The 22,224-nt window shown below is 35.4% G+C and overlaps 1 protein-coding gene across 6 annotated transcripts in view; it reads left to right on the plus strand.

The window, feature by feature from the left end:
- Nmdar2 (glutamate ionotropic receptor NMDA type subunit 2) overlaps positions 1-22,224 on the plus strand; it is a 179,111-nt gene that overhangs the window by 150,502 nt on the left and 6,385 nt on the right. For 3 of the 6 annotated variants that reach the window (XM_034328851.2, XM_076690283.1, XM_034328860.2), the window contains 11 exons: positions 2,544-2,773; positions 11,603-11,750; positions 11,961-12,144; positions 12,382-12,521; positions 13,218-13,330; positions 14,140-14,424; positions 15,467-15,648; positions 15,951-16,186; positions 16,479-16,672; positions 19,703-19,819; positions 22,094-22,195. In XM_034328851.2, coding sequence (XP_034184742.1) covers positions 2,544-2,773; positions 11,603-11,750; positions 11,961-12,144; positions 12,382-12,521; positions 13,218-13,330; positions 14,140-14,424; positions 15,467-15,648; positions 15,951-16,186; positions 16,479-16,672; positions 19,703-19,819; positions 22,094-22,195 — 1,931 coding nt within the window. The remainder of the gene's footprint in view (positions 1-2,543; positions 2,774-11,602; positions 11,751-11,960; positions 12,145-12,381; positions 12,522-13,217; positions 13,331-14,139; positions 14,425-15,466; positions 15,649-15,950; positions 16,187-16,478; positions 16,673-19,702; positions 19,820-22,093; positions 22,196-22,224) is intronic. The other 3 variants (XM_034328870.2, XM_034328879.2, XM_034328889.2) reach the window with 3 other exon arrangements.

Below are 22,224 nucleotides of genomic sequence, written 5' to 3' on the forward strand. Positions count from 1 at the left end.
CTTTAAAAATTAATCTACTCATACAGGTGTAGCAATCGAGAAAACAAACGGTGTTTCGTCTCGGGATCGTCTGTCAGACTCGTCAGTGGGGCTGATAACAGACGACCCCTGTCCCAGACACCTATCATACCGCAATTCGAAACTTATATATATTTGAGCCGCATGCCGGGCGAGCGCCGCCACCTAGCGTACTCCCCGTCTCTAAGGGGGAGACGAAACCCCTTACACTAAACGATTGCGACATAGGTTTTATTAACTCTAGGTGCCTAAACTAATTATAAACTGTAAAACTACATAAACTATGAATAAAACGGATTCGTCGCAGATTCGTCCTAGACTCGTCGCAGGGCACGTCTATTCCCCATACGTCGTCGTCGTCAACTGATCGTCGACCCCCTGCGACTCCCCTGCCGTCGCCAGTGAGATCCAGAATATTCTGAAATACGTCTTTTATTTCCTATACTCATTTGTTTTTAACGAGTAATCAACGTTTAACATACTGCGTGTAATTAAAGCAGTACCTATATACATACATAGGTTGAACAGTACCGGGAGAAGAAGTTTGTTAGCGTTAATATACCGTTACAGACACCATAGCATCTGGTGAAGTAATAAACTACCTAACAAGCCATAACACCGCCTCTAATGTTTGACTGCTAATGGAACGTGATTAACAACGGCTTTCTAACGAGATCGTGCGGTACACAGGAAACTTTCCGGCAAGTTTCGTTCACAATTGATAATGTCCGAGGCTTTTCATCGTGTTCCTGAGAAAGTGTATTCCGTCGTTAGGTTAGCCGAAACTGGTTGTCTTCGTATGAACTTTTTATACACTTTGATATTATTTAGAATAATCAGTGGTGTTACATTGTTGTCCGGGAACAATTTGATGATCGATAATGTTTTGTCGAAATTGATTATCAGGATATTGATTAACTAATTAGATACTTCATTATTGAATTGATCTAATCAAAATTAATTAGCCATAGAACTAGGTTTAATATACAAAATAATTGTAGAATATTATTTCAGCTTACAATTTTTATTTAAAAATTCTACATTTATATATAAAATAAAATTTGTATCATGGATAACATGAATAGATAAAAAAATTAATTTGATTGCAAATAATAGATACCTTGTATATTTAAAAAGCCTTTTAATATTTGTAGAAGCTTAACAGTGTTTGTTATACGTTACTAAAAAAGAAATAATACATTTGTTGATCGAATCAAATCTCCAACAAATGATAATTTCAAAGCGATCATAATGACATTGATCACCTCCTGAACGTGTCGATAGCTTCCTATAATTCACATCTATACATTTTATACGACATTAATGCTTTTTTTCCTCGAGAATCCATAGAGGTTTTACCATTATATCCCCCTCATTCGCATCGAAGGACCATTTATTTTTCCGCTTCTTCATCCACGAGCGTCTGAAGGTTCATTTCGTTTACGAGGATCCGAAAAAGCCACCGTGGTTCCATTAAATTTCTCATTTATCCCAGCTTTATTACGTTGGCTGAAAGACGTATGTAACGTTGTTATACGATCGCGCCCCTTGCATCTTGCTTTCACGGTATCATCCGCACCCCTTAAATGACACGTGAAAATTAATCGGGCTCATTACTCACGCTTGTGAATCCCTCTCGTCGCGGCAACTTTTGACGACCGGATGAAATGGCTCGTATTTATATGCAACGCGATTCGTTAGTAACGTGGCCGCGATAATGAAGATCATGATTAAACGAGGGATCATTAGTTTTACCTTCATTCGAGCTTGTTACGTGAGCCGAACCGGTAATTGAACTAGGGTAATCAATTCCTTTGAATGAAAACTTTTTTGCTGTCTTGTCGTTTAAGATATATTAAAATTTTAATATTCGTGGAAATAAAAGTGTTGTAATAAAAATTGTAACGATTACAAGGTTGAATGTTTAATCTTTTTTTAGTAAGTTAATTCCTTTAAAGAGTGATCGCAAAAAAGGGAGATAATCGTTAAATAAATTCCACAGGAATTTGATTTACCGACGATTGATGACACGAAAGTGGATTATGATTCATTCAGTTTCAATCCCTACTTCGCAAATTCGAATTGATCTTTTGGTTGGAAATTGAATTTTCACTGATTCCTGTGTTTGGTTTGACCGAATCACTTTATTTTTGATAGATTATTATATACACCCCTGACATTTAATTACCATAGATATAGAAAATCATAAAGGTATCGGTATATCCAGCTTCATTAACAGAATTGTAATTAAGGATTGAAATATTATTATAATATCTATGCTACCTGTAATATTTCATTAAGTAACAATTGCAAATAATTTGAAAAAGAAATATTCTTCGCAACCAATCGGAGATTTGCTTTTTAAACAAAATTCTAAGTAATAAATAATTTTTTTTTACGTAAAGGAAGTCTGAAATTGAAGCTACGAACCCATACATCTAAAATTGATGTTGATTTATAAAAGCAGCGCACAGCACTCGACATCCAGCGATTTATCAACCCTTTATCCTCGTTTGTGCGAACAGATCGGTGTGTGGAAATCATGGGAGAAGGAGGGTCTGGACATCAAGGATATCGTCTGGCCTGGAAACACCCACACGCCTCCTCAAGGAGTACCGGAGAAGTTTTATTTGAAAATAACCTTCCTGGAGGAGCCGCCGTACATCAATCTCGCACCCCCGGACCCTGTGAGCGGAAAATGTCTGATGGATCGGGGAGTTCACTGTCGAGTGGCCAAGGAGTCCGACATGGTCGAGTAAGTCGAATATATTCTACAGCCTTTTCTCTCTTGAATCTTTGCCGCTCAATGGAGCCCAAGGGTCTTTCATAAGCTGTGAGCACAGTTTCAAAAAACTGATTTATTTTCTTCGCCTAGATCTTCCCCTTTGACTAACTTCAAAGAGAAACCTCTCTAATGTCAGGCAAATTTCTCAACTTTCATTTATTTAAATTCAAAGATAAAATGTATAAGATTCTGGAATATTTTAGAAAATTTATCAACCTTCGAGAATCTCTTTTTTCGGGGTTGCAATTTCAATTTAATTTAGTTTTAGAACAAGTGTAGATTTTGTACCCCCAAAAAATTTTAATGATTATTTATTCAATCTGGTCAGGCATCAATTTAATGTTCAAGCATTTTGTGGAATGGTTTTCGGATGGTACGTGAGTTCTAGTTCATTGCTATGCAGCACGGAGTAGGAATTAGTTAAATTATAATATAGAGAGGTCCCTTACCAGGGAATAAACAGCAATTTATGGAGCGTTGAAAGCGACTTTCCCAAATAGTAGCTACTTAGTTTGGAAAATGTTTCCCGATGGACTCGTTTCCAACGCATTTCATGTCATTATTCGTTGCATGCTCCTTTTCTCCCTTGCAATCTGCCCTCTATGGACTGTTTCCGTCCCTTAATTTTGCATCAGGTCCTGACAGATTTGAATTATGATTTTATTTAGAATCTCGTGAGTATTTTTATGCAGTCACGAGACTCGTTAAAATGCCTTCAGAAATTTTTATTTAAATCAAATGTTGAATGAAAATTCTATGATCAAGAAATCATTGATTTTACGAAAGGGTGGTTTCAAAATGAGACCTAGCAATTATGCATTCCTTTTAATTGCATTTACTAATTATATAACGCTTACACTAATTGCACTTCAAGAATTTTCTTTATTTGATTCCATTTCGTAAATGTGATCATTTTTTAACATTTCAATTATTGGTTTAGCCTGAGAGGTTCTGAAAGCTTTCATGAGATTACTTGTCTTTTCTGCTGTGCAAAGTGCAGTTGACATTAATTTGAACAGAATATATAACACATCACAAAAGAAGAGAAAAAGTAATGACAGATTGATGTTGAAAAGAATTATTTCAAGGAAATTGTTCCTTTCAAGTTTGGTAGTTTTGAACTCTGCAACTTCGAACTTCTCATCCTTGAACGCTGCAACTTTTCAACTTCAGAACCAATTGAATTCTACTTCTGAATTTAACGAATTCGATGGCTTATGTAATTAACAAATAAACATTATCGAAATAATTAAAATGAATTCTTAATGAATAAAAAATAAGAAAATTGAAATAGCTTGAAATTATAAAAGTTTGTTAATATTTTCGAATGTTTTTAAACAAGATGATAGAGGAACGTGAATTTATCTTACTGAAAAAACAGACGGTTCAATTACAAACCGGAAGAGGAAATTCGTGGAGATTACCTACAGCCGGGGTGTAATTAAAAATTCCGGTTGTCAGGCGAGCTTGTCCTATGCTCTTGGAGAAGAAAATGCTTTCGTTGTGTCGAGCATAAAAATGAGAAAAATCTTTATTCCACAGATTCGTTCAAACGTTTGCTGCAAGCTTAGCGATTAAATCGCGTAATTGAAAAGGCCAGAATAGAAGCAATCAGAAAGCTTGAAAATTGCTGAGCCCTGGTTATGACTGCCCTTGTTACCTTGTATTTGCTCAGAACCAACAAATCGTTGACCAAAAACTAATGTCAATTTAAAGTTCCTCTAATCAGATGAATATTTTCAATAGATCAATTAATCCATTTAAGTTTGGACTAAACTTTGGAACTCGATTTCAAAAATCTACATTTCTCTCAGATAAATTACTCCATTATTAATGCGAAAACTCTATTATTAGTTTGAATTAAAACTTCATTTCAATGAACCAAATGCATTTACTGAGTTTATGAAATTTTTAAATTTTCAAAAAAGAAACTTTTATACTTTTTCTGTGACATTTGTTACACTTCTGCGTTTTTCTATCAAAGGGCTCCCTTCTCCCCTATAATTTAAATAAATAGATATTGCCTAGTTCAAAGGGTAGATTTCGAGAAACAGGATAAGTTGAGAGCAGGGAATAGTATTTCAAAGAAAACAGCCGTATCGTAAACTTCAAGTTTTATTCGATCATTGCAATACGTAACCATTGTCGTAAAACAAAAATCGATTCTATTTCACTTTTCCTCATTTTCTTCAAGGGAAAAGCGTTTCAGCTTCGTACAGGGTGTGCATAGAGGGAGAAAAATAGCGATACGAAGAAGCAGATGTGAGACACAGATAAAGTTAATGGACGAACAGTGAGTCTTCTAGTTGTCAGAGACGTGGAGAACTTTAATTCGATACCACTCGTCTTGAAAATGGGTTTCTTGATCGATCGCTGTGGAAAGTACTCTGGGAAAGATAAATCGAGAAAAGCATATATATTTACAAAGATGCTGTAGAACAAGTTGATTTTTTAAATATAATAAACGTTCGATATCCGGAAATTTTCTAAATACAACACTTTTTATTGAAATCGAATTTCGAAGGTTTCACGGCCGGAAACATTTTTCACCTGACATTTTTCCGTGCGATAGCTGCAAAGAGCGACCACTTCAAAAGAACCACGTTGCTCAAGCGGACATTAAATTTCCGGTAAACGTGATCGCTTGAACGCCTCGTTTCACCGTGGCATATTAACGTCCTGGGCTAACGCACCCTCGAGGACTCCGATTTCCTTGAATATTACACGATTTCACTCGATGGTTAACCCCTTTGGTTACGATCTTGGATCATGATAGTGGATGACATTAGTCGCATTGTTGGCATTATGATATTAACCCAATAACCATTTAAAGGAGAATCAAAAACATGTCTATAATTTAAATTATTCTTATTTTTATAATCTTGATATTTTTGTTCTCTGTTATGTACATTGGATGATGGATCGTTTTAATGTTATAATACTTTGAACACCGAACGTTCTACTTTGTAACTTTCAAATCTACGCGTGCATGCATGATTAATGGCAGGTTAAATTAATTGTACAAGGTTTAGCGTTTTAGATAACGCGGTCATATATTATGTAAAATAGGAAAGCTTGCTACCAAAGGAATGAGATAAGGCATGCTTTAGAGGAAGTTCCACTTGAAATTCTGAATACGTAATTGAATAAAACTTAAGCAAGTAATCGGGGAAGCGATATCCTTCAAGTTAATAACCTGAAAATTTTTAAGTATCTTTCATAATGAGGGGTCATGTTCATCCTATTAAGGGAACATGGATTGAATATTTATAAAACACTTGTTACTCTCTTTTTCATTAAATACTCAATTTATAAATATTAGAATTTTTAACTAGTACTTAATAAAAATGGAAATATGGAAAATAAGGGTTTAAAAAATCAGATTTTCAACCCTATTCAATTTAAAAATAAATACTGTGAGTATTTACTTAAACTTAATAATATTTATTTAAGGTAAAATTTTGCTAATATGTAACTTTAATTATTAATGACTTAATTATTCATTTATATGCAAACAGTGCAGATCACTGTTTACACAAACTCATCCTGGAGTAATGCCAAGGGGGTTGAAGGGGTTAAGCTTTACTTTTGTCAGTTAAAAGGTTAGCCTGCTTCAAAGTACCTCGTAAGGGTCAGAATGGACAGCAGTTATGTAGAGCAAGTGACCAAAGTATTTTACGATGACGGCCATAAAAAGTCTCGGTCTCAGCTGCCAGGTATTGAAGTTTCGTCTACGAAATTCTTTTCCCTATTTTGTCGTTGTTGCTTTATGCAATTTACGTTGATGCTATCTTGCAGCTTCAACAAAAAATGTTGAAAAAAAGGGCAAGTAAGTCAACATCTTCGTGAAATTTAGGGCAAGACATCGCTTTGAGTTAAGAACTTTCCTATCTTCATCAAACAGCTCTTTCAATGCGATTTTCTTGAAATTTTACCATCGTAAAGAACGTTTAAAGTGCTTAAGGAAAACAGTGAAGTTTTCCTAGTAGAAAATTGCATTTGAATTAATTCCTCTCCTCTTCAGGCAAATTATAAAATAAATTATAAAGTTTATATTCTTTATGAAGTTTCAGCTTGTGGTTGAAGCTCCTCTTAAATACATATAATATTTAGTATTTACAATCTTAATTAGTTAAGAAAATTATTAATCTTGCAAGATTTTTTCTTGCATTTTACACCTTAAGTTAAAATGGTAAATTTTTCAGTTAAGAATTTATGGAGTTCAAAATTTATTTTGCAAATGAAAAATATCAATTTTTAAATTTACAACCCCTTTACTAGATATAGACAATGTCTAACTTCATAATTTTTATCTTGTAAATCTGTTGCATGAAAAATTTATCATTGCCATTAAATATGAAATTCAAAATGAAGCAACTTCTCTCAGGAACGTTTTTTTACGATTATGCAGCTGAACGATATTGGACTGCATTTTATGATAAAGTAAAAATTGGACACCCCATACGGTAAATGTATTTTCGATACTCCCTCAACCGAGAAACCTGTTTCTCAATATTCCATTTCCATTTTACACGCGCAGGGTGTCCTTTACGGTATCCTCGGGGCTTTTCCTGCCTCCACATTCCGCGTCATCGACCACGGCTCAGCTTCGTGGATATACGACCGCCAGGTTACTTCCTTTTCCGGTTTCTGCGTCCGTTCTCCCGTTCTTTCATGCAACGCTACTCGTCTACAGATCGCTTTTCATTTTATGCCGAGTCATATCGAACGACTGGGGAATTGTACGACCCCTTCGATTGATCTGATTCCCCGTACAATAGTGAAACTATTGAAATTGTCGCGTTTGGGGTCGCGTTCCGTGGAAAATTCTTAAAAGAATACGGATTTAAATGATATTTGAAACAAGAGGATTTTTCTTAGATTTTTCTAAATTATTTTCACTTGGAATCTATACAGGTGTAGGTTGAAACGTCATTTTTTCTAAACAATTGATACAGAAAAAATTATTGTATTTCAAAGATTTGAAGTGTATTATAATATTCGAGTTAATTAATTAATTATTTTACAATCAGTGAATGGCAGCTCTAATAGGGTTTAATCAATCTAAATGATTTTGAATAAAATTTTGCATAAATAGTAGATTTATTTCTATGGAAACTTAAGTTGCAATTTTATTTTTCATACAAATAATGATTTATAGTAGTTCATTTTATTCATATTTCTTAGTCACTTCTATTAATAAATATAGGTCCCATTAAGGTATCAATTTAATGAGAAAGTAAATATTCCATAACAAAGAGGTTTTATGTACCGTAATGTCTGTCCAGGATTTTAATTAAAAGTTAATAAGCAGTTGTTTCCTTTTGTTAATACTCTCTTTGTTCTGTTACCTTGTTCTTGTTACATACTCTCTTTTACAAGCTGGTTATTTACTGGTTAGGGATTTTAAAATGATAAAATGTCTGATCTTTCGCTTCTGTAAAATATACGACAGTTACGAATTATTCTTCTTTATCCCAGCTCAACCCTTCTACTATTTACCTCATTTTAATCCTCTGCATAAATTTTTTACACTTCATGAAAGCCTTTTGATCTGCACAGATAGCGAAGGGAAAACTTAGTTTGCAAACAGTATACAACGGGCGTGTAAACGTGTAAGCTTTTTTTTAAAATATAGAATAAAACAGAACAGATAAAAATAAAAAAATAAAAAAAAAGTACAGGATGAAACCGTGTTGTTGCAGAAAGTACATGAATGCAGCAGAAATATAAAAAAATAGGTCAGAGTTAACGAAAAACTAATAAACAAATCTTTTGATTTTAAATCTTTGAACAGAATTAATTGTAACACATCAAGTGATTGAAATTAGGCAATCAAATTTTTTAGTGAAAAATTTTCGTATATCAAATCTATTTAATATTCTAACATAATAAGAATATCACTTTAAGATTATCAAGGCTGTTCACGTTTCGAGTATAAATCCGAATCTCTCCTTATTCTTCAACTACGTGAGACTCGCGACGGATGCGTTGAAAAGTGGTTACTCTTCAGGATGCATATAAAATGAAGATCCTCCAGTCTCATCTGTTTTTCTTTTTTACTTTTGTGCTATACACGCTTCGTTTCTCGAGAAAAACTCCCTGCGATGAATCTTACTCTCTTGCATTCATATTTCATTAACTGACCTACTTGATTAACAATTAGATTCTTACGTCAGACTTGTTACGTCTGAGAATGCTTTTTCAATCCAACCTACGGTCTTAAAATTTCAATAAAAACGAAGGAAATAAAGCAATCAGCATAAAAGCATGGATGCAGAAATATTGAAACACCAGGAGAAGAAGATACAATGGGTCGAAGTCCTTTCGGTGATCGATTTCACGAGCTTCCGCATACGAATTTCCGCCTGCTACCATTTTACATGCAAACTCGTAGACTGTTCCTATCCGCAGAATTGTCAAACCAGCGAGTTGGCTTACCACTTAAATACCGTGACCTGTTTCCTTCGGCTCTAAATCCCAATTCCCATCGCGGTTCACGGACCACGATACTTCCAATCGCTTTTCAGTTAACGAATACAGCCGGTGTAAAACGCGAAAGAGTTTCGCAGATGAGTCTTTATAACGTTCCACGTGCCGGGAAATTGTTGTTAGTCAATTTTACGGTCGTTGTTTATGGTTACCTCCGAAAGAATATAAACGCGACTGTTTAAACTCTTGATGGTTAACGCGCGTGCTTTACGGCGCGGCACGTTTACGAGCTTATTTGTGTTCCAACGTTTCCCTTCCTACTTCAGATCCCTTTCCAGCACTGTTTTATTCAACTTTCCCTGAAGGGTTGCGCGTAAACGTTAACCCGGAACGTAGCGTTCGTCGAAAGGGAAGAATAAGGGTGCTTTTACGTGGATTGGGTATACCAGCTGTTGAATTTCATTTCTCGGAGAATTTAATTGCGCACCGATTAAACTTACGGCACAGACATCAATTCTGAGGTAAATGTTTCGGACTGGTCAGTGAGAAACATATTTGACCGTCGCGCAAACACGGACTTAGAAGGCCCGATCGAACGCAGACACGTTTTAGAGGGTTTTCGTAGTTTCCGCGACATCTGTCAAAGTTCCTCGAATTTCTAGCGAGTTTCGTCGAACTTTGACGATGTCAATCCGGAATGTCAAGCCACGTTCTAACATGGCTAACCGGATTTTGCGTGAATCGAGTTTGGTCCTGTACTCCGAGGTCCCTAACCGAGTTCTAGCAAGTTTCAAGCGATAGCGGCCTTCGAACGTTTTATCTAGGTTGATCAGGAAATTTTACCAATTTCCTGGTCACCTCGTGCTTTCCTTTAAACAATTAAGCGATCAAAATTTCCTATATTATTTCTAAACTTTCCTTGGGCCAAGCTTTTTTTACAGAATTGAAACGTAAATATTTGAAGAGAAAAATGGTAATGAATTACATTCTATGAGTAGAATTCCTGGAAAACAGGTGTTATTACAGAATCCTCTCTGTAGTTTCAATTTTTCAGTATAATTCGTTTGATTCACAGCTCTCGGACAGAGCGATGCGGAGGGACAGCAGTAAAAAAGGCTTAGAGAGCCAAACAGTTCTCTGGGAATAAAGCGTAGAATAGTGATGGAATCTCTTTGTTCTTCGAGTGAGGACGATATGGCAGAGTGCCAATAGAGAAGAAAGATAATAATTGCTCTTAGCGTTTCGCGATAAAAATCGAAAGGTATCTCGTTCGCGTAGAATAAGTGATCGAAGATGCACATCTGGAAGAAAAAGTTCTCTGATCAACAAGAAATAATTTTTTTTTTTTTAAATCCCTTCAATTAAATATCGACCTCGCCGAGATGTAAAAATATAACGTCTAGAAATGAAATATTGAAAAGCATTCAAATTAATCGGTAACCGAAGCTTAACTACCCGAATGTTACCACTGAAATAACACAGAACCATTACTTGAATTCTGAATTCAGGAGGTTTACATACACTTCTAACTGTATATTCAGAGGGTAGTTATTGGGATGTCAGAGGTCCTTGTCAGTGGCTAAATTCGAGCATAATAGTCCCGGAGGCGGGCGTTGCTTCTTCGTTTGTCTAACGCTCGCGTCATTAAACCCCATTTCCCCGCAAATTTATTCGACAATTACGCTCGGTGTGTTGGATTAATTAGGATACATTCCCGCTGGACGGACATCTTGCAATCAACGGGCATCGTTTCGCGATCAATGATACCTGTCACCTGTAAATTCCTGTCAGGATTAATATTGTTGTTATTAGTATGCGTCAGTGATGTTGATTCTCGCAGGATACGAATTACTTCCGCCAGTTCGCCTGCCGCTGTCTCCTTGTCAAACGCACGAGGAATAACGTGACGCTAATAATACATAGAATTTCCCATAACGCGATCAAAATTTGCTGTAAGCTAAAGTCATTAATTTCGTGAAACGAAAAATATGGAAAATAAATGATTTTTAGAATTTATGAATAGACAAAGATGATCGAAGATCTCGATAGGGAGTTGAAATGTTGCAAAATTGAAAAGAAGGATACTATTTAATTAATTTATCAAAATTAACCACCCTATGGATAATATAAAAATATTTGAATTAGTGTCGATCCCTTGGGAGCAATTTGTAAGATAAGCTATCCGAATCTCTAATCACGAGAACAAGATAGTTCCCAGCTATCGTACACGTAATTTCTCGAGAAGAATTTCGCTCGGGGGATGATCGAGAAACGACCCTTTCCTCCCCTCAAGTGTCGAAGCGATGTAATAAAACGTTCTCTGGAGAAAACGAACCACGATGTTACCCAGTGGTTGTCGTTTTTCAGGGTGGACATCCAATCGGCGCAGAAGAACGAGAGCTTTTATCAATGCTGCAGTGGTTTCTGCATCGACCTTCTTCAAAAGTTCTCCGAAGAGATAGGCTTCACTTACGAGCTCGTCAGGGTGGAAGATGGCAAATGGGGCACGCTTGAAGTAAGCTCGAACAAATTTCCTTTTATTCGAATCTAGATAGATTTCTTCCTGTCCATAGTTTTCTTATTTTAAGTACTTCTGTAAATGGTGCTTTCGAAGGTTCTACAATCTACGATCACCCCTTACGACACCTTATGGTGTAGTTACACGATACAGATTGAAGCGATCAAACGAAACATAAAATTTAATGGCACGTTCGTTTGCCCTTAGAACGGTAAGTGGAACGGGCTGATTGCGGACCTCGTGAACCGGAAGACGGACATGGTGATGACGTCCCTGATGATTAATTCGGAACGGGAAGCCGTCGTTGACTTTACAGTGCCGTACATGGAAACTGGAATTGCTATAGTGGTGGCAAAGAGGACTGGTATAATATCTCCTACTGCCTTTCTTGGTAAGCACTTAAATATTAATTTTGCTTCGTATCGAAACTTTCAGCTTTGATTAATTTTAATCGCAATTATTACCGTAATTATAAGAATTATTATAATTTTGATTTTAAGATGAAATGGAAACCATGTATTTTTAACAGTGCTTTCGACAATTTAATTCTTCCTTATTCAGAAGCAGGTTGAAAGTATTATTATTCTACTTGAAAATGGGAGTAGAACAATTCAGTGATTATTTTCAGAACCATTTGACACCGCATCTTGGATGTTGGTTGGCATTGTGGCTATCCACGCAGCCACAATCATGATATTGCTGTTCGAGTGGTTGTCGCCTTCCGGTTTCAACATGAAGGTAAACCCTTCAGGCGCTGCTCAGATACTGGTACTATTAATTTCGCTTCTTATTAGAGCTGTGTATACTTTCTCACCCTCACAGCACAAATTTCCCCATAAAATATTATTACTCACCGAACGATGTCGTTATTTTCAGTGACACTGCACCCTGTGATACTGAAATTGAAAAGAAAAGAGATTAATTATGAGATAATTAATTTTGCACCCTGATTATTTTTTAATTTTAAATAGAAATTGTGTGCATGATTTATTTATACAATATTTTGTTGCACAGATATGCATGCTTCCAGGAACAATTTTCTTTTTTCTTCAACGTAGAATCAAAGTCCCTTAAATTCTATTAAAGTTGCTGTTAATTACTGTCATTTGAAAATACTGTTAAGATTCACACAGTTTGCTCTGTGAATGAACCGTGTAATTAGGAATCTCACCGGAGTAATATACACTTTATTAAATTTATATTTCATCTAAACTTCAGTACCCCTCCTTGTCGGTGAAATTTTAATAAAACAAGAAGTATCCTTCAAGTTCCACCATTTTTCTTCTAGATTTTCTTTTCTCATCCCTTTGAGCTCGTTCAACACCGTATAGATGTATCTTCGCATGTATCCTATCCCTGTTAGAGAAGGAAACGTTTTATTATTATTGCATTATTATCGCAACGCTGTCCACGAGCACGATCATAAATGGATGAAAACGAGGCTGGTTTTTTCGTTGGTTACAGAAAAATCCATCGCCCAACCATCGATTCTCTTTCTGTCGTACTTATTGGTTGGTCTGGGCAGTATTATTTCAGGCAGCCGTCCATATCGATTCTCCCAGGGGATTCACAGCCAGGTTGGTAAAACAATTTCTATTCGAATTAAAATCTTTGCCGTGAATTATATTTGCAGTGACGCGTTTACAGAACAGGGAGAAAGAGTCTGATTAACGTGTTTTTTCTTCGTTCAAGTGCGATGAAAGGAGGATCAAAGGGTTATTGAATACTCACCAGGCGCGTTTATCTCTGGGAAATCCGTTTGCCTACATTTTCATTCTTTATCAAGCGTTTCTGTCTTCTTTGCCATTTTATACTCGTCGCGAAACGTTCTTCGATGATAATTTCCTTGTATGACTTCCAAAGTGTTACATTTAGAGCCTGAAAAGGATCTCCTTCTATTAAACCTTTAATGATAGAATCAGGTAATTTGTGATATACATGAGGAACTATCAAAATTTGATATATAATCAAATAATAGACGTTTCTAAAATAAGTCTAACATTTAGAAAATGAAAATTAAGTAAAGTTTCAAACGAAATTTGAATTGTTAGCTATTAAAATTTGAGAAGATGGTACTTAACTTTTCTAACACGTTAACTGCCAAGCAAACACCATTGAAAATTCCATTAGATAATATTTTTATTTTTTAAAAGTCTTATTAAATATTTTTAGAATATTTCAGTATTTCTATGATCCATAGTTTCAAGTATCAAATAAAAATATTTCTAATGGTTTTCTTTGATTATTCAAATGTGTTAAAAGTTGCAGATTGGGAACTTCCCAGTAAAGATTGATATTTCGCAGAAATTCAAGATTCAAATGTCTGAGTTTAGAGCTTAATTTCCAGAAGCATCCCTTGACATAAATTCACCCATGTTTAATTCAGATTCATGACGAACGTGTGGGCGTTGTTCGCCGTGGTGTTCCTCGCCATTTACACTGCCAACCTGGCCGCCTTCATGATCACGAGGGAGGAGTTCCACGAGTTCACAGGGGTGGACGATCACCGTTTGGCGAAGCCATGGTCCCATAAACCCATGTTCAAATTTGGTACCATACCCTGGAGTCACACGGACAGCACACTCGCCAAGTACTTTAAAGAGATGCACGCGTACATGAAGAAGTTCAACAAGAGCAGCGTCGCCGAAGGGATCGAGGCGGTTATCAGTGGGTAAGCAGAGAAACACCGACGATGTCAGTTACAGAAATTTCTCAGCTATTCTGCAGTAATTTGAATATCTCGATGCTTAATGCATTAACAGGCGACGATACGTACACGGTTCGTTATCGAAGTTTCTGAACAGAACTGTTGGACCTCTCGTTAATCTACCACCTAGTTTCCTCTGTTTTCGTTACGATTATTGCTAGATAGCAATAAGATAATTGCATTCTCTGCTTAATTAGTGTTTGCTATTTAGTTTGAGATAATGGTAATTTCTTGTGAACGATGAAGACAATGGCAGTCTTCCAAGATCAATATCATCAGTAGGGTACATTCTACTTGCAAGGAAAATTCGACAGCTTGAAAATATTATTATTATTATTATTATTATTATTAGATGCATACATATACAGGACCGGGTTAAGATTTCTGGTGCCCTGAGGTTTTCAAATTTTGGAAGACCCTTATCAAAAATTGAAATTAAAGGACACGGCAACAATGAAAAAATGTTTTATTCAATATTTTTTTACATAATACATGAAAAGCCTAGAAAGAGGCCCCTTCCCTTGATTCATGTAGTATCTTTTTATTTTCATACATAAAAATAGTATAATCACGTATGTTCCAATGAAATAAGTGATATTGATTCATCGATTGAAAAGGTTATTGAAATAACCATTCATGAAACAACGTTTGAAATATTAGAAAATATGATTGAAACGGAGTGTAACTTTTATCAGAAAAGCTTTTTGAAAATTCTTTTATCTCTACATTCGTTCAATTAAAAATACAAATTTATAACAAATATAATAGGAAAATATATATTATTCATTTTTTCATATTCGAATCTAAGAAACATCTTTGCAAAACTTCTCAAAGGAACGTCAAACAAACCAATACAAGACCAGAAACTTGTATTCTCTCAGAAGAAACTAGAACAGAAGAGAGTTCGAAAAGTTGGAATGAACGATTCGTTCGATTGAACGATTCCTCTTGAACTTTCTTCGTCTTCATCTCAATTTTCTCAGCAGCGTCGTTTCCTCTGTAACAGAGAAATGGACGCCTTTATCTACGATGGAACGGTTTTGGATTATTTGGTTGCGCAGGACGAGGACTGTCGATTACTGACCGTAGGATCCTGGTACGCTATGACTGGATATGGTTTGGCATTCTCCAGGAATTCCAAATATTTGCAGATGTTCAACAAACGTCTGTTGGACTACAGAGATAACGGTACATTTATATCTATCATTTTACTAAAATTAAATAAAGAATTTTAAATGAAGAAAATTCTCGTAGAATAAGTGATCAAAAATGCACAGCTAGAAGAAAAGGATTTTCTACGAATAAGAAATAATATTTCTTTAAATATTAACTTCCCGTACTCTTTATATTCAAGAAATTGATTTATCAGGAAAATATTTGTCAAAATAAAAAATTAAATTTTCTCAGTGTTAAGTGTCGTTGCAATTTTATTCACAGTGGTATAATATTTTTTTTTTCTTTTTATTAAAAGGAGAATATTAAAATTCCAGGGGATCTTGAACGTCTCAGGAGGTACTGGATGACGGGTACCTGCAAGCCGGGCAAAGAGGTGCAAAAGAGCAGCGACCCCTTGGCACTGGAACAGTTTTTATCCGCGTTTCTCTTATTGATGATGGGTATCCTTCTGGCCGCGGCTTTTCTACTTCTCGAGCATCTGTATTTCAAATATGTCAGGCAGCATTTGGCGCGAAGCGATGGTGGCGGATGTTGCGCACTTTTCAGCTTGGTAAGTTTGCTTCCAGCCTGCATAATCCATCTTATCCGAAGAATATTGATCATCGGAAAAGCCAAACGCTCGTATGTTGAAATTTTTATGGCTGACGTTTACATATCGCCTGATATGAACGGTATTTTTCAACAGAAAATACCTGCACTTGTAACACCGCTATATCGTTTACTATTTTTTCAAATTTAATAGTGCCTAATTAAAAAAGAATTTAATTACAAGATCCATGATTATGAACTTTTTTCAAGTTGAAATTAAATAATTTTCAATGGATTGAATACTCTTTTTAAAGAGTATGGGAAAATCGCTGACATTCCGTGGGGCAGTTTACGAGGCACAAGATATTCTAAGGTACCACAGATGCAGGGACCCCATCTGTGACACCCATTTATGGAAGGTGAAGCACGAGTTAGACATGGCGAGGATCAGGATAAGGCAACTGGAAAAGGATCTCGAGGCTCATGGGATAAAACCTAGCCACGCCAAGTAAGTAAAAACTTAATTCAACTCATTGATTCTCCATAACCGAGAGTATTATATTCGACACATTTGAGACTCCCGAACTTATATTCGAGAGGATCTCAAAGAAAAATTTTCAAATTTATTCAGAACATGGCTAATAAAATTCGTATTATAATATTGAATCTTCGAGATCCTTTCGATCATCGAAAACAACGAAAGAAAACTTGAACAGTTAAATATTCGAATGATTTTTTAAAAAGAACTACTACATATAACATTTACAAACGAAGGACGTGCCATCCTTGTTTCCAGCCAATATATTCCTTTATACTTCTTTCGCTTTTCTTCGAGTATCGTTCGCTTCCGAAAGAAAATATCTCGCAGCTTGTATCCTCGTCAAATTCCTTGTTCCTTTCCGAACGATAAAATTTTCTCCAATCACGGAGACACTTAACGAAAGCGGAAATGGACCCGTAAAGAGAGACTTACGCATGTCACTGCATAGTTATTTCACCTTGTCCTTCGTTCGATTTTTCAAGGATTTAAACTCGATTTCGCGGAGAATTTTCTTCGTTGGACAATTAACTGGTCGATTAATTAAAGCCACGGTTCCCCGTAATTTCACGATAGAACGTGCGAATCGAGCTTAAATCCTGACCTACTTTTCTGACGTCACTTGGAGCCTGGCTCGCACAGCATGCACACCTATCTACAGATACACACTGCCGCTGGAAAGTCTTGGGACACGGTACATTTCACGCGAAGTACTGGAAAATTGGGGAATATCCTTCAGGGTTATAAAGAAAAGTATTTTGTTGTTTGCCATTTTTTTAACAGGTATCATATTTCTTTTATTTTTCTAGAAGACATTTTTGATTTATTGTATGATATATTACTTCAAACTTTTTTGTAGGTGATTATCCCTTTACCAAAATTGCAACTCAATGCAATTTTACATAATTACAATTTTCGTTAGAAAACTAGAGAAAACAATGGAAAACTTTGAATGATTATTCTGATATATTTTATTTTGGCACCTCTGTTAATCATGCTTTACTAATTAAGAATCTTTTTAATTATTAAGAATCTTTTCAAAAGTGCCATTTTTTTCTTTTTAAAAAACTGATGGAAAGGCTATTTAAAATTAGTATTTTTTATAATGAAACTGTGTTCATGGATGTGTTTCACGTTTTTAACAATTATTTCTCTAATTCATTATTCACAATTTTTCCACAAAATTATAATTGCATTGTAGTTGCTCTAAACAAGTTTAACACACTTTCCCCACGTATATGAAGAGTTATTATTCTGCACAAAAGATCCTCTCATTGTCGTGCTTTTAATGACTATCATGAATGCTGTTTGCAGTAAAATTTCAGAATTTTGTTAAACACAACAGTGTCCCAAGAATTTTGAAGCGGTAGTGTACATACCTGTGTATACATATACGTTTGTATACACAGTTGCGAAATGTATACATTAATATCGTGATAACGGCACGAACGTATCGTTCATTTCTGGTTATATTCTTATCTATTTCCGTCGTTCTTTATGCACACTGGCGATCGTGAGTTCGAGACTATCCTGTGTGATGAGTTGAAGTTGTTAAACAAGCATCATAGATTTTATAGAATTTTCTTTATTTTGTAGCTTTTTATTATGTTAGTTCATTAGATGAATTTTAATTAATTATTGTTTAATATATTGGCTTTTATTATTAATTTGAAAAATTTGAAACTGTAGTAATATTTATTCTTATTTCTTCGTTACGTTTGATGAATGTAGATGTAGGTCAATAGTAATTAGTAATTAGAATTATTTTAGATTTCTTTAATAGAAATCATTACCAGCGCTGAAATTCTACCTTGAAATTAATTAAAATTAAATTGCATAGCATAGAAAAATTTTCAGTTCGTTCTACTTGAAGGAGACTAATTAAGATTCACAAAAATTCAATATTGAAATCCTTCAATTCGTAAAAGCATCGTTCGAAATCTGCGAAGTAATTAGATTTTTCGTTCTCCGATTTTATCCGAGAATCTTTACTCGAATACCTTGAAATTCAAGAATATTTACCAGGTAGAAAAATTGACACGACCAAGGTAGATGGTCTCAAAGCCACGATCGATAGTGTATTATCGCTGCATCACGTACGAGACTGTTTCACAGTGAATTGGCTTCGAATTTTCGTTTATATTAAGAAGTTACGCCGTGGAATTGAAAGAGGGAAAGAAACGTAACGTGCAGAAAAGGAAAAATATACGCTGCTGGTAGAAAAGTAGAACTTCTCAACGACACGAAATCTCGGCGAACTTACGCTGTTCACGGCTGAGAAAGTTTCTTTTAAAAACTTTTAGCCTGGAATAAACCCGAGGCCGTTTGTGGAGAATACATTGTTTGGACCAATCACGAGCGAAGTTTAATCGAACTTCCCGGAAATAGGGGTTCAAATTTCGTGATATTTGAGAAAAAATAAAGTTTTGATGATTTTTAATGAACTCTGATTTTTATTGTTTAACATTTCAACTGCATTGAATTTACATTAATACTTATGAAAAGTAACAAAATTTAATTTTTCGTTGTAATTAAACAATTTCATTTTTGAAATAATTAAAAAGTTAATGACATTAATTCAAAATATTAATTAAATTTCGATGGTACTTGGAATTTTTATTTAGAAAATACCACTTTTAATTTCTTATTTTAAATTACCAAAATTATTAAAATCATATTTTCTAATTTTTTTCTCGTCCTTAAATTTCTATGAACAAAAACTCGTTTCGTAAAAGGTCTCATATTTTCATTCAGTGTAACTCGTGTCCTTAATTCACAACTTTTCAAATATCTTTTCGCCGTTGAGAAAGGTTCTCGGGAGTATTTTATATCCTCCTGGAATATGAAACAAGTAAAATCAAAGTTAAGGTAGAAGGTGTGTAATAAGAAAAACGAGGTCTCGTGTCGAGAGGTATTGTCGGAAAAAAAGATGAGATTGTTTGATGACGGAACGATGGTGGAAGATAAGCCAGGCACATATCCACGTCGGCTTTTTTAAAGGAGGAAAACCGGAAGTCTCGGCTGGTGGCGAGGATGCTTTCAAAGCTCGGACCGCCATTCACAACCGGAGTCATTGGCGGTGGAAGCTCCGCATCCGCTACCGCCATACTTCGATTCGTAAGTCCGCAACACCCACCACACGTAAGAATCCTCAGCGACGTATGAACCATAATAAAATACCTCGTTCAATCAATTTTTTAACATTTTTAACCGAACAATTATTAACATTAACTGATAACAAGATATTGCATATCAAATGATAAATTTTGAAACATAGTTAATCTGACATAATTTGATGACATAAAAGTTTCATAAAATACCACTTATGATATATCAATTTAAAGCTTAGAATTTAATGAAAATATTTATATAAATTCTTCGTTAATATTCTTGATAATAAATGAATGATATTCACATTTATCGACGACCGATTTTGAGATACATAAAGTCTGATACAATTTTATGACAGAAAATGAAACTGGTATATTTTCAAATTACTGAAATAAATTTTGGAAAAGTCATTTTCCCTAGGGAAGCCCATTTTGATCGATCCTGTACAACGCCCACGAAAATGTGAAAAATATGTCCCTTGCTCAGGAAGACCGTGCCATAAATTAAGTTCCATGGTCCAGAGGGTGCGATTCGAGAACTTTGCTCGAGAAAATCTGCTGACAAATCCTGGTCACATTAAGTCTTATAAGAAGAGAATATATAAACCAAAATGAATCCCAACGCCTCAGAAATAGTAGCGTCTTGTTGAGATCCTTATTTCCTGTTAGAGTAAATTATATTTTTGAAATTCATGTTTGAGGACTTGAATTTCATGTATTTTCACGTTTCGCCGATTTTACAATCGTACTGTACCGTATCCACGAAGCAGATGTTACGCTTGTACCATATGTTACGCAACCCTTTCGTCTCGGTTCATTTTAAATGGCAAACTCTGCCCAGAAGTGACACCAGCTGGTGAATAAACAAGCGTGAATTTTTCGGGATATTTGGCAGCTGAAATCAGTTCCGTTGCCAAGTCTTCGTGACCCAGTAAGTACATTCCGCGAATGAAATCGTATTAGACTGGTTCGAAGGAAAAACTCGCTTAGTCAACTATCGCAATTTCTTCAGGTGTGCCTAAGAAATTTTTATCACACCGATAGTCATATTTTTAAAATTTATTTCGGTAATTTAAAGATATATTGAATTAGGATAATTTATATTCGACGTGGTCATTTTCTCCTGTAGGTATTGGAAGAAAGGTTCCTACGTCGCTTTGATGACTGTCTTGGGGTGCACGCAAAAATCGACGAGTCAGTGCTTTGTTATCGGTCGTTTCACGAAAGTGTTATTGTTATGAACGTAGAAATGTCGATAAATACGTGCACTGCTGACAGAGAGGGTATGGTCGTCCTCGTGAGGCTGATTAGGGTCAGTTTTGTTCGATTCTGAGCAGAGAGAATTATTATCCAAGTATCCAAAAATTATTTCCTTAAATCATAAAATACTTATTCATTTTAAATCTATTTCTGACAGATTACTATAAACTTATAATTTCAATTTTTCTGTTCATTAGACCTGTTCATTTAATTTATCAGATATTTAAAATTTATTAAATCAAAATGAAATTATTTTTCAAATGGTAAAAATTATAAAATAATATTCACTTAAAATACAGAATCAACAACAATGATCGTGATCTGCAGGGGGATCGACGATGACAGTATAGAAAGGATAAAAGTAATAATAGACTAGCTGCTTTTGCTTGGTAGTTTAGTACGTCTGCATATATGCAACTACACCTTTTTTTTTTTTAATTTAACTCTCTAACATTCTCTCTCCGTTTTGAGATCGTGTTTTCGTAATCGTATACATCGATCTGCCCACATTTTTCATGTGCTCGGAAGCATGGCATGCCAGTTGAACGACGAATTCTCGATCGACTCGTGGCGACTGTATCGAAAAACGCGTAGCGAACGATAAATCGTCCACGATGCCGACAGCTCGACAGTGCAGCAGGGCGATTTGTTCTGGTCGAGGAAATTGCTGGGAATTAGGAAAAGCCAGGGAAAGAATGTAGCGCGGACCGAGTCATTTGTACAGGGTGTGTCGCCTAAGAATAGAGTTTGATGTATTTACCTGGCAACTGAAAATCGCTGGAAAATTCGTTTCGAAAATGGTCCATTAACAAACATCTTTCGCGATCCATTCATCTACGATTACATACAATATTTTAATTTAAATTGTGATATTATCCTTGATTTTTTAATTTCACTATTCAAATCAAAAACGAAACGTTGAATTCTAATTTTAAGCAACTCACTCTGTATACGTGTGTCTATTTATCTATCTACTTATAGGCAAGGTAAAATTATTACATGGACATTCTGTTGGATTTAGATTCATCGACGCCATCGACGTGGCGAGGCCAAGGGACATGACTAGGAACCACGTGGTCAGCACAGAGTATTCCCAAAAATTTTTGCCGACTGAGATCTACAGGTAAACCTACCACGATTTTGATTCTCGAC

The sequence above is a fragment of the Osmia lignaria genome, chromosome 9 (assembly GCF_051020975.1).
Source record: "Osmia lignaria lignaria isolate PbOS001 chromosome 9, iyOsmLign1, whole genome shotgun sequence".
NCBI classification, from domain to species: Eukaryota; Metazoa; Arthropoda; class Insecta; order Hymenoptera; family Megachilidae; genus Osmia; species Osmia lignaria.